The sequence below is a fragment of the Pantherophis guttatus genome, chromosome 7 (assembly GCF_059756535.1).
Source record: "Pantherophis guttatus breed Tessera chromosome 7, ASM5975653v1, whole genome shotgun sequence".
Classification (NCBI taxonomy): Eukaryota; Metazoa; Chordata; class Lepidosauria; order Squamata; family Colubridae; genus Pantherophis; species Pantherophis guttatus.
Genome location: NC_142069.1, coordinates 8,394,995 through 8,408,631, shown reverse-complemented (window position 1 = coordinate 8,408,631; position 13,637 = coordinate 8,394,995). Strand labels below are relative to the sequence as shown.

Here is a 13,637-nt window from a genome sequence, read left to right as displayed (position 1 = left end):
ATCTTTTTGGTTCTCCCAAATGGGTAAAAACGAAGAGATGCTATATTTCTGACAAGTCCATATGAATAAACTCTAGAATGCAACGTTTTGTTGCAAACATCTTTTATAACCTGACGTTATAAATCTGGTTATTCGCGTTATTAATTTTACACGTGGCAAAGCGGCTTTATATTTACATACAATGTGGGATATAAAATAACTATAATTATTCCTTGTAGTTAATTTATCCTCCAAAATTTCATTTTCTGCTATTAGACTTTTTGGAAATCTTAAATATCTCTCTGGGGTTGCAATTGGCATGATGGTCAAAACGTTATGATGGCAGCTTTGATTCGTCCGTCTGTCCGTCTATCAAGCCATCCATCCATATTTATATAGCTGCCCATCTCAAGGGTTCGAATATATTTTTACATCTTTGTGTTCTATATTTCATACTGCTGCCTTATTTTATTTTTTTTTGGTCTTAATTCCTGTCTATCCCTCTGGTTCCTCTCTGTGGAGCTAAATTCCTCTTTTGATAGTGTTCAATCTGTCTTTGATCTTTCTTTAGTTTCTGCTTTCTACTTTGTTCAAGCCTTGACTTTTTCTTCCCCTTTTCCTAGTGGGGCTTTGCCTTTCCCCCAGTCTTGGCTCCCACCTGAGGTAAACCTTTCCCTCACACAGTTCTGAGGGAGTATTTAAAAATGCCTTTCTCCCCACCATTTTCCTCAGCTGCTGCTTCCTTTCCCTCGCCGTTTCTCATCAGGGCTGTCTATCCTTTAATATATTTTTTTTTTGACTTTGATTTCTGAGCTTTGGCTCCATTTATTTATTTCCATTTTCATGAACTGCCAGGCAGCCATTTTGTCTTCCTTCTCTCCTCCTTCACTGCCACCTGCTCAGTGCTTCTGTTTGATTGGCTGCTGCTACTGAATTGGCAGCCATGGTCTCCCTAGCAACAGGGGAGGGCCAAGAAAAAGCTCAGGTACTTATTACCTGCTCAGGTAATCTGTCCTCAAGGAAGAGAAAGGAATTGGCAGAACTAGCAGGGTGAATTTGCTTCATACATACATAAAGGGTTTTTTCCTTTTTAAATGGGGTCCCAAATAGTGGGCAGTTCTTCAAATGCCCATTTTAATATTATTTTGATATTAAATATTATTAAAATATTATTTCAATATTAAATATTGTTAAAATATTATTTTAATATTAAAATTCTTAAGTGTTCTGTGAGCGGCAGGTTCTATTATAGGAATAAATAAACAAAGAAATATAGAAAACTGATGGCATTTATTTATTTATTTATTTATTTATTTATTTATTTATTATATATTTTTTAACTTTTAATTTCCGTTAGATGATGGAGATGTGCTTATCTAGCGACCTTCAAATAATAAATTTGTTTTATTATATATTATTACCATTACATTATACTATTTTTAATCTATTATATTTTTAAAAAAATATGTATATAAATTATATAAACAAAGAAAGAAAGGGAATAAGTAAATTGGATTCTGCTTTCCTTCAGCCTCCTCCTCCTCGTCATTTATTACAGCCAAGGGCTTAGGAAAACGGTTCATCCAATTTTGAGCACTCGTCTTAAGAAAGACTATCGATAACTCTGATGGCCCACGAATGCTTGACCATGGAGGCAAACCGCCACACCTATTTTGTATTGTTTCTTTCCAGTCCTAAATGAGCAAATACAGGTAAGTCTTTGTTTGCCGTGGAGCTGTTTTTGCTGAAATTTGAAGTAAATGCTGATTTCTGGGGAAAAAACCCAGAAATCCATTGTAAATTGGTGCGAACGGTTAAAAATGTGGGCCCGTTGCGGAATGCCCAAAATGTGATCACATCACATGGGTTGGGGGGCTGATGTCAAAACTTCAAAACTGAGTTGTTGTAACTTTGAATGGATCCTAAGCAACCAGTCATAAGTCGAGGACTACCTATAATCAGATAGAAGAAAAACACTTCTCTAAAGTGGCTGTACTTGAAGGACCTAAGAAATGAATGGATAGGGGAGAAGCCTTTTTTTCCATTGAACATCTTGCAATTAGCATTAATTTATTTTCAGCATTAACTTTTTGGGTTTCTTTTGCTCTGTCAGCACCTCATGTGAAGCAATCAATCCTTTATTTGCTTCCCCTCAAGACTCTCCATTAAATAAGCGACCCTTCATTGTAACCATGATGGATGGATTTGGTCATTAACCTCCAAACGCTATTTAGTTATAAAAACTGCATGTTTGTAGTGTACATGCAAATCCAGATAGGGGAGCTGCTTCCCCACCAGAAATGGAAAAAGAATTCAAGGATGGTTTGAACCAGAGCACTTTTTTATTTTTGCAAAAGCAGCAGACAATATCTATTTTTGCATTAGAAAAGCAGTGGGTGGTAACATTCTTTGAGCAAGTGCCTGAAAGGAACTTTGTGTGCTGGGAAATTAAATATTTATAGGGTTCCTATATATTCTCCATGCCAAAGGTTTCCATGCAGGCATGACTACTTAAGGTGCAGCTTAGTTCCGGTTCAGTATCAATTTTGATGAGTCAGTGACTTTGTAAAGGGTTTTAGGAATCACAAACTTTCCATTTTTCGGCAGTGAGATATTCCTTAACAATCTAAACTAACTAGATAGTAGCTCCAGTATAGCCAGGTGAATCATAGGCTTGCAGGCTCCTCTGAGAACTATGTTTCCATATTAACATCACATTCTTTTTGCTAGGATAAGACAAGCATAAGAAAATTATAATAAGCAAAGGTTGGGCTAATGGGGAAAAAAAATCAACATTGCTCTGCCTTATTCTTTGATAATTGAAACATATTGTACGTACATGGTGCTCTATGAGCTTGGTTGTTTGCTGGAAGATGTTTCATTACCCAACTAGCGTGCAAGGATGAGAGCAAGTTTGGTCCAGTGGTTAAGGCACTGAGCTGGAAACCAAGAAACTATGAGTTCTAGTGCTGCCTTAGGCATGAAAACCAACTGGGTGACTTTGGACCAATGACCAGGAGACAGTGAGTTCTAGTCCTGCCTTAGGTATAAAAGCCAGCTGGGTCATTTTGAGCCTATCACCAGGAGACTGTGAGTTCTAGTCCCACCTTAGGCATGAAAGCTGCCTGGATGACTTTGGGCAAATCACTCTTACTTAGCCCAACTCACCTCACAGAGTTGTTGTTTTGGGGGAAATAGGAGGAAGGTGTATTGGATATGCGTGCACTGCCTTGAGTTATTAGTAAAAATAATGGAAATGGGATATAAACAAACTAATAAACAAAAATGTTACCTATTTGGATAATGAAATGCCTGCAAGTTAACACCCAAGCTGAAAGAGCACCAAGGACCTTAGCTACATATATTCTCTTCTGCCGTACCCTAATATTTTGCAATTATTTTCATCCATTGCAGCATAAGCCCTTGAGTGCTGGGGGAGGTGGGGCATCATGAGATAAGAAAACTCTACTTAATGATGGAGCTTAATAGTAATGATAGCAGCAGCTGCACTAATAAACTTAATTTTAGAAGGCCACTAAGTTTCATTTGTTTTTAGTTTTGAATTAAGAATCTCTTTCTTGCTCCCTTTTTGCATTTCCCCCCATGGCCTACCTATCTTACCTTCTTTCTGGCTGCCTGCAGCACTTTGTTGTTGTAGCAAACTTTGACTGTATAGCGTGGGCAGTGCCGCAGCGGCATACTGCTGTATTCCTGAGTAGGCTTGGGTGAGGGCATCCATTGTGCCAGCTGTACCATTGGTCAAGCCTGTTGCACCGAGTCCTCCATTCAGGGCAGCCATACCTGAGAGCATTTGAGCAACTTTACAAAAAACCCAACAATAGAGAAAAGAAATTGCACTTATTCATTAGTGCTTTCCAAACATCGTTAGCATTAATATGACACCGACAACAATGGCTGGGCATGCAGATAAAAAACACATAAATAAATAATCACAGCAGTAAGAATAACAATAATACAAATCGGGCACTTCACCAGATGGCACAGATAAAAACAACAGGTAGGACAACATCCAATCTATAAAGACATATAAAGATTGAGGTTAGGAGTTATTGTTCACAGCAACTCAGTTTCCCATGCATGCAGCATTCAGCAAAAATTGGGGTCACCAGAAAAATCTGTTTTCCCCCTGATGATTTATGGCATCTGGTCCGTGGGCCAGATGCGTCACACACTGGCCACGCCCATGGCCGCTTTAGCAAAGGGGGAAAAACTCATGATACATCACATAATGCTGCTGTGACGATGCGAGTTTGACACCCCTGATTTATGGCATCTTCATAGCATCACAGACATCTTTAATATAAAGCCTGTCCTCATTAAAGTTGTTTTGATGCAATTACAAACGATTCTAGAAGAATGTTTCTCCACCTGGTCAACTTTGAGATGAGTGGATTTCAACTCCCAGAATTCCTAACCAGCAAGGCCATTGCTAAAAATCATGGGGATTAAAAGTGCACACATCTCAAAGTTATCCAGGAGGGGAAACACTGTTCTATATATGTCTCTAGATAACCAAAGAATCTGCTGCTACCAAGGATGAACCAGACTTTTGTTGCCAATTCAGCTCATGTAACTGAAAACTAGTAGGTCAGGAAGGGTGTTTCTGGCTAACAACTGGGAAACCTTTGGTGGCAGCTGGATACTTTGAGAACACACTGTGCATCATCTCACAAAATGGCTGCACTGATAGCTGATCTTTTCTCAAAGTATGTGCCACAGGAGGCATGGTCCATCATAAAATACCTATCCTAGCTGCTGGGACAAAAAAAAAACCCACTCAAGGGTCCCTGATTGTCCTATCTGCAGAGGAAGCATCACTCAGCATTTTCATATTTTCTTGTGGAGCAACAGTTGAGGTGAAATTAGTCATTGATCTTGCAAGTCTCAGAGTGACCATAGTTTACTAGAATTCTTAAGATAATCAACACCCTTGCTGTGGAGAAATCTGAGGCATCTTATTGATTTGTAATTCTAACCTTCAGTAGATCATTCAGATAATCACAGAAGACTTGGAATGCGCCATGGGAGCCATCTAATTCAACCCCCTCCTCAGTGAAAGATCCACTAGAGTATCTTTGACAGATAAACCTTCAGTTTCTGTTTGAAGATCTCCGGTGAAGGAGAAATCATTATGAGCCACGGTGGCACAGTGGTTAGAGTGCAGTACTGCAGGCTACTTCTGCTGACTGCCAGCTGCCTGCAATTTGGCAGTTCAAATCTCACCAGGCTCAAGGTTGACTCAGCCTTCCATCCTTCTGAGGTGGGTAAAAATGAGGACCCAAATTGTTGGGGGTCATAGGCTGACTCTGTAAACTGCTTAGAGAGGGCTGTAAAGCACTGTGAAGTGGTATAGAAGTCTAAGGGCTAAGTGCTATTGCTATCACATTACGTGCTGGCCTGATACACTGTCTACAACTTGTGCAATCTGGATGTTTTCCTGAAACAGAACCTGAAAGTCTTTCAGCCCATTGATTCTGGTCCTGCTCTCAAGAGCAGCGGCCCCCAGCCTTTTGGGTGCCAGGGACCGGTTCCAGGGACCGGAGGGTGATTTTTCTGCAGGCTGGTTTTGTGTGGTTTTGCATGCTGCCTGGATCCCGCATGTGCACGGACAGGACTTCACTCACTTATGTGCAGTGGTGGGTTTCTACCGGTTCGCCCCGGTTCAGGAAAACCAGTAGCGGCGGTGGTGGGAGGCTCCACCCAGCCGTCATCATGGACGTTCTGCGCATGCGCAGAAGCATATGTGCAAGCAAAGTGAGCACACACGCTCACAGTTCTGAACTGGTAGCGAAGGTAAGTGAAACCCACAACTGCTTACGTGGCCTGGTTCCTGGTAGGCCGTGGGCCAGGGACCAGTGCAGGTCTGCAGACTGGGGGTTCAGGCCCCCTGCTCTAGATCAATGTGTGCCACCCTTCAGATATTTGAAGACTGCTATCACATTTCTCCTTAACGTTAGTGGATAATAAAATATGACTGAAATGACTACTTAGTTTATTTGCGACTCTTAAAAGAGAAACATCCTTTCAGTGATATTTATGGATCCCCATCACCAGATAAAATTGGGAAACTAATTAGTAAAAAGTAAAAAGCTGAGGTTGTACAGTATGCTATTACCTTATTCTGATGCACCAAAGGGTGTTGGAAGTCAATGCTTTTCTTTTTTTTCTCCCCTTTACCCTACACTTTTTTCCTCTTCCCTTTGTCCTCCCCTATTGTCCCATTATTTTAATTTTTCTTTGTATCTCTGTATCTCATATTTTGATAAACTAATACAGATATGAACAATTGGGAAATTAAACTTGCTAAGATAGCCTCTCTCCACTGGTTCTTTTCAGACATGCTAGATCTACAGTGGTAGAATTTCCAGCGAATATCCCCTTCGGGAGATGCAGTCTTAAAATATTAGGAAACCCAAATGCTATAGAAGGCTTTGTAAAAATTTTCTAAGGAAGCACAGAAACCTTGAAACCTGCTAGAGCTGTCCATTAAAATTTCCAACGTATCACAATGCTCAGGATATTTTTAAGAGAAAACAAAAGGAATGGCAGCTCCCTTTCAGTGGCTTTAATATTTTTTACCAACAAATTGCCTATTATAGCAATTTAAGTTTAAAGCTGATGTAATATTGAAAAAGCCAATAAAATCTCCTGTACATGTCTATCTCCTGCCCTTCCTTGCACTGCCCCCCCCCCCATCAGCTCCTTTTCTTCAAGGCTGAATAGCTGTTGCTATTGGATCAAAGCTGCAGAAAAGTGATTTGAGGAACAGACTACAAATAAATAACCCAGGACAACCAGCGTTATTTACTTGCAGTCAAATCACATTCCTGTCTCTTTTAATCTTCTTGTATAACCTTTCTCCTAAACCTTTGCATTGATGACAGTTTTATAAGGAAAAAAAATAGAGAGGGACAATTCTAAGAAACCGGGTAAGAAATAATGAGCCATCTGCTGTGCAGAGATCTTAAGAAAGCAACATCTATTGAAAAAAATATTTCTTCTGAGTGGGCCAAGCAAACCCCCCAAATCCTATGGTCATGCTCAAGTACTGACATATGAGGACATAGTAGCTAGGAATTTTGAAGAAAGGGAGAAGGATATCCAAAATCATTATTAGTGAAAGGAATTTATCTTCCTTCCTTCCTTCCTTCCTTCCTTCCTTCCTTCCTTCCTTCCTTCCTTCCTTCCTTCCTTCCTTCCTTCCTTCCCACCTTCCCACATATCTTTCACATTTTGAAACTGCTCAACTCTCTTACAGAGGGAGGATAACAGGTTTTGAGAGGATAGGACGACATTTTTTCCTGTTCATACCTTGGATTTTACTGGTTGCAACTGCAGAGAATAAGTCAAAGAGTAAGATTTTACAGTATCAGCCACATTGCCTCTTTAGTTAGACAAGAAATAGCCAATTTCTCCACCAGCACAGGCTGGGTAAAAGATAAAGGGAAGAAGAGCTTCCTTGCTATGGCAGGAAATATTCTCTTTCCATTTTTATTTTGTTGTCTGTTTTGTGAGCCCAGAAGCTCTTTTTTGAAATCCCAGAAAAATCAGAGTGATGGATGCATCATTGAGTGCATATGGAGAGAGCGTGGAGAAACAAATCATGTTTTCATTGATTGTATCAACTGGCTTTCAAAGGTTCAGGTAAACACCAACCTAAGTAGACTACAGAAGAAAACTCCTTTGGTTAAAGGCAAACAGCTTGAGAAAGTTTTCTTTTTCTGTTGCAGCTGGGGAAAAAATCTGGAATGGCGGTGGGAGTTTCATGCTTTTTGAACCTGCCTCTCTCTTCACTTTCCCTGTCTTTTAGTTATACATTGTTGATGATGTAGACATACCTAGATATTTGGGAGGTTTGAAAGCATACTTTAAAAAGTTTTTTTTCATATTTCATCAACAGGTTGGCATTTACTGAGCCTCAGAGGCTGCCTTCGGTATAATTCACCTGATATTTAGACTTTAGGTGTTCACAAGGGAACACCCAGGAAAGGGTCTCAGACACACTATTCCCTGCAAGGATTGTGCTTCAATCACTATCTACTCTCAAATTCATTTTTGCCACTCGATGCAATTGATTCACTTTTTTTGTGTGTGGTTGAATGTAAAATAACAGAAATATAAAATTTTGCATTTGCAACTTATGTAAAATAATAGAACTACAGAATTTTGTATGCAACTGTTTGTAAGTTTGTATGTAATGTAAATGTATAATGTAAATATTAATGTAAAATAACAGAAATACAAGACTTTGTATTTGCAAAGTTTCGTATTTGCAAAGTATTTGCAAAACTTTGTATTTGCAAAGTAACAGAAATACAGAACTTTGTATGCAACTATTTGTAACCTTGTATGTAAAGTAAATGTGCACTATAAATATTAATGAAAAATAATAGAAATACAGAACTTTGCATACAGGAGAGTTCAATGTTTCTCCTCTTGTTTTACATTCAACCATAAAAAGGGTGAATTGATGATATGAACCAATCATTTAGATATTTTAAGTGGATCAAATGGTATATTATACTAACTGACAAGCAAAAATTCCCCTAGCATAATAGTGTGTATAGAACAATTTAATGTGTCTTGAATATTTTTGGCTAAAATTGAGTGTAGTACCAAGTGTATCACGGATGCTTGACTCAACTTTGAATATTTTAGCTTTCATCAGTACCTCATTGGAACCTAATACTTTGAAACAATGATTAGGTTCCTTCTACTTTATGTTTTGTAATGGTGGAGGTTATCCTGTGCATTACTTGCTGTGATTCATTGCTTTGATTTTGGGAGAGTTGTTTAGTTTTGCTGTCTTGATTAATTTCTGCTTTCAGTTCTTTGCGATTGAAACTATCTTTGGTTGGTTCAGAAAGTACACCGATGTTTTGGAAATAGTAAGTTGTGAGAGACATAAGAGCAAAATTTGGGGATGAGGTAGGGATCTCTATTTTATACTCTTTGGAGGTTTTAGAATTTCAATGTCCAAAACCTTCAACCAATATACAGCACAAATGGCCATTTTGCAGGCTCTGGTTTGGCAAAAGCTGATCTGTAGACACAATACATGCTTGTACACATGCACACACACACAAACACGCAACACAGAGTTATAGAAACAGAATCATTACGGGCTAGATTATTAGATCATGGCATATATCATAATTACCTAACCTACTCTAGTAAAAAAATATTACAGAATGTATATATCTTTCAAAGGTCTGACATTTTCTTCTCCTGCCTCTATAGCCAAGAACTAAAGTGATTTATTTGAAAATGCCTTACATGTGGATTGTAGAAATCTATAAATCAAACTGCTTAGCAGAGGGCATTTTTTCATACCTCCTGTATCTAGAGAGTATTCATACTGATATTGTTGTGCTATTACCCTTAGCAGTAGCTTCTATGGGCAGTAATAATAGCAGCACATCTCCTTAGTTGCCACTTCAACTAAAACCTATATCTCTTGAACAATTAAAACAAAACCAAAATCTCCTGTTGAACTGATCCCTTCTAGCTATCTGAATGCAAGCTTAATGTGTGTGCCCTAGAAGAGGGCGTGGTGGCTCAGCAGACTAAAAGCATTGTGATTAATACCAGCTGTCTGCAATTACTGTAAGTTCGAATCTCACCAGGCTCAAGGTTGACTCAGCCTTCCATCCTTTCTAAGGTAGGTAAAATGAGGACCCAGTTTGTGGGGGCAATTTTTTTTTTTTAATTTGATTTATATGCCGCCCTTCTCCGGAGACTCAGGGCGGCTTACAGTGCGTTAAGCAATAGCCTTCATACTTTTGTATATTTATACAAAGTCAGCTTATTGCCCCCACAAACTGGGTCCTCAATTTACCTACCTTAGAAAGGATGGAAGGCTGAGCCAACCTTGAGCATGGCAAGATTCGATCTTACTTTAATTGCAGACAGCTGGTGTTAAATTACAGTGCTCTGTCTGTTGAGCTATCCAGGCTCTAATAAGCTGACTTTGTATAAATATACAAAAGTATGAAGGCTATTGCTTAACGCATTGTAAGACGCCCTGAGTCTCCGGAGAAGGGCGGCATATAAATCAAATTTAAAATAAAAAAAAAATAAAAAAAATAAAATATTATCAAGCACTATAAACATCATAATTCTTTAACAAGACAAAACCTATTTAGATTTTGGGCCTGAAGCTGTCTGGAATAGAATTTCTCAATTTTATCACCCATTTTGCACATGTGTTTATTTCTCTGGTAGCATTCACTCTACTAAAACGATTAGTGTCCCTAAGGTGATTACAGGGAAATTGCTGGAGTGTCCACCACAGCAATAAATACTCACTGTTTACGGTACCTGCTAGTGCATTAATATTATTCAATCCAACCGTTGCTCCAGCTAGTCCTTGTAGAGTCCCCAGAGAAGTCAAAGAATTCATTGCTGCCCCAGCTGTGGAATTTGCTGTTGATGCAGCCACTAGAATAAAAGAAGGAAAAAGAAAAGAAAATAATTTACTCCTAGAATACCATAAACCGGGGGTGTCCAACCTTGGCAACTTTAAGACTTGTGGACTTCAACTCCCAGAATTCCTCAGCTACCATGTCAACATGGTTGACTGGGGAATTCTGGGAACTGAAGTCCACAAGTCTTAAAGTTGTCAAGGTTGGACATCCCTGTCATAAACATTATGGAAAGCTAGTGAGTCCTTTGGCCATAAATTCATGACCTGTCATAATAATACTTAGATGAGAAAAACCTTTAAAGTATGGTTCCTCTCATTGGTTTATCCATACAGTTGAATGTCCATTGCTTAAAGTACATATTCTGCTGAAAAGTTTAATAAGAGATAGAAAACCAGAGCCCTACATTACGGTTTGATTCATGTGCTGAACTCAGATTTAGTGCCGCTTGTTTGTTTACAGTTTAGGCTGATTTGTAGCCTTTCTTGTTTATTCAACAAACTGTGGTTGGAAATTCTGGTTTGGAATTGTTTCGATCTCTCCATTTCAGCTGCATGCATATATAAAAATGGTATGTTATGAATAAAGCATAAACCATTGTAGGATATATGTTTCAGAGGAGATTGTTTTGATATGGAAATGGCAAACGCTACATTCATCAGTTCTCAGATTATCTGGCTTATGAAAACCTATTTGATATCGAAGGAAAAATTACAAATTGCCTTCCACAGTTTCCCCCTACAGCAAAATGAAATTGATACGATAAGTTGATGTTTCTGAATTGAATAAATTCACACAAGACCTTAATAAAGAGCGGGTAGTTGCCCCTCATTTTTGGAAAATTACATGAACTGACATTGTTACACTGTTAGGCGGCTTTTCTTGATGTTCCATTGCTGTTTAGTCTAATTGTTAGAAAAGATGAAATATCTAACATTCACGAATCCAGGGGCTTTGCTTTCAGGAATTATAACTTGACAGTACTTTGTCTTGGTAAAAGCAAATTGATCGTTCCTCTCTTTTGTGCTGGGAATATTATCCTTGTGTTATCAGTCTGAACATCAATAGTTAAGAAGAATAGCATTCAGAAAGCTAGTTAGTATTGAAGGGAGGAGTGAATAATGCCTATATGATTTGTGAACATTAAAGAATACAGCTGCAAGCTAAAAACTAGATAGACCCCCTTCCCTCCCTCCAGTCTTAGCCTTTGGTACACAGAGATTCGGAGTTAGATCTGTAAGTCCATGACCAGACTTCAAAGCTCTTCAAATCCTGGTTGGCCCACCAGTGATTAAAAATAACAAGATCCTGCTTTTGAAAGGTAATTTACTGCCCTTGCGGCTCACTACAGATTCAAGGGGAAAAAAGGGAACTCTGGAGAGATGTAAATAGGATTAAGTCCCTTCCCTGAAGCCACAACCTCACTCTAGTCCTGCACAAATAAGTATCTGCTAGATTGGGAGTCATTTTCCAGGCTGGTTGTGTCAGCTTGGAAGGAATAAGGATAAGAAAAGATGCTTTTTTGTGATTGCTAGACATCTGTGACAGGTCATTCAAATAAAAATAGAGAAGGAAAAAGAGGTATATAAAAAAAGCCATCTAATCACTTCAGCCGTATCTGATGGAATGGCTAACAGAATGAGAATCATCTACCACAACAGAATAACGGAGTTAGAAAGGGCCCTTGAAGGTCTTCTAGTCCAACCCTCTGCTCAAGCAGGAAACCCTGTACCATTTCAGACAAATAGTTGTCCAATCTCTTCTTAAAATCCTCCAATGTTGGAGCATTCACAACTTCTGGAGGCAAGTTGTTCCACTGATTAATTGTTCTAACTGTCAGGAAATTTCTCCTTAGTTCTAGGTTGCTTCTCTCCTTGATTCGTTTCCATCCATTGCTTCTTATCCTGCCTTCAGGTGCTTTGGAGAACAAGTTGACCCCCTCTTCTTTGTGGCAGCCCCTGAGATAGTGAAAGACTGCTATAATTTTGATTAGTTGGCTTTTCTCACCACCTGATTAAAAATTAATTCCGCCTGTCAATTTGCACATTAAGGGAGAAGGTGTTTTCTTCACCTACATTTAGCCGGGTCATTTGACATAATGTAAAGAAAGTGTTACTGACCTGATCAGGCCATCCAATTCTAGGCTAACAAACTTTAAATAACAAATGGTTCTATTCCGTGGTTGAGATTTTTTAAAGCACTACGCTAATTAGTATTTGATGGATTAGATCTCCAGGCCCACCTAACTAGCATGGAGTTCTATTCCTGGAAACCCACCAATTGAACAAACCATGAGCCTGACCGGTGACTGCAATGAGCCACTTAATATTAAAACTCCTTCAGGTGAGCAGTTTTATTAAGCATTAAATTAATTCTGACTGCTCGGGATTCACAGGCTGCTCCTGGTCACTGCCTCTTGTAAATGACTGAGGAGTACATGGTAGCAGGCCCACCCTCTTGTGCTGCCAAGCTGAAAGCAGGACTTGATAACTCCATGATTAAAAATGATTGAACCAAACTGGTAGCTGTGAAGTGAATTCCGTGTGTAATGGGTGCCAGCAACTGTCTTTCGGGGCTAAATGTCCACACAAAAGCAAAAAAAAAAGAAAAAGGAAAGAATATCATATTGATGTGAAATGGGCATGAGATGGACTTCTGATATGGTTGAGCTGAAGAGTCTTCAGATCACTTAAACAAGCTCTTGCCTCCACCCTTCGATATGTAGTATTAAGAAATCCACAAAAGGTTATTATATTTTTTCCAGTTACTGGGTAAAACAGCATGTTTGAAAACGGCATATTGTTACACTAGAGATGATAGTTTTCTTGTCTATCTCATCCACAGTTTCTCCCAGTTTCTTTTATTTATTTATTTATTTTGTCGAGTACGTATTAGGTAATATATATATAAGTATAAGCATGAATTGAATACATAAAATGAATACAATTAAAGAGGACATTAGGACAGCGAGGGTAGGCATGCTAGTGCTCTTATGCACGCCCCTTATAGACCTCTTAGGAATGGGGTGAGGTCAACAGTAGCCAGTGTTAGGTTAACATTTTGAGGGATTTGGGATGAAACCACAGAGTCAGGTAGTGCATTCCAGGCATTGATCACTCTGTTGCTGAAGTCGTATTTTCTGCAATCGAGTTTGGAGCGATTTACCTTGAGTTTGTATCTATTATTTGCTCATGTATTGTTGTGGTTGAAGCT

General features: G+C 38.9%; 1 protein-coding gene and 1 long non-coding RNA gene across 51 annotated transcripts in view; one reads left to right on the top strand and one right to left on the bottom strand.

Annotated features, from left to right (window-relative positions):
* CELF2 (CUGBP Elav-like family member 2) overlaps positions 1–13,637 on the bottom strand; it is a 650,307-nt gene that overhangs the window by 12,429 nt on the left and 624,241 nt on the right. For 14 of the 50 annotated variants that reach the window (XM_087873611.1, XM_087873621.1, XM_087873633.1 and 11 more), the window contains 2 exons: positions 10,309–10,440; positions 3,601–3,780 (listed from right to left, as the gene is read on the bottom strand). In XM_087873611.1, the coding sequence (XP_087729737.1) occupies positions 3,601–3,780; positions 10,309–10,440 (312 nt within the window). Of the gene's footprint in view, positions 1–3,600; positions 3,799–10,308; positions 10,441–13,637 lie in introns of all 50 variants that reach the window. The other 36 variants (XM_087873639.1, XM_087873607.1, XM_087873616.1 and 33 more) reach the window with 3 other exon arrangements.
* Positions 968–13,637, top strand: part of LOC117679848 (uncharacterized) — a 32,455-nt gene continuing 19,785 nt past the window's right edge. Inside the window, exons 1-2 of the long non-coding RNA XR_009621350.2 lie at positions 968–1,029; positions 1,511–1,691. This is a non-coding gene — a long non-coding RNA (uncharacterized LOC117679848). The remainder of the gene's footprint in view (positions 1,030–1,510; positions 1,692–13,637) is intronic.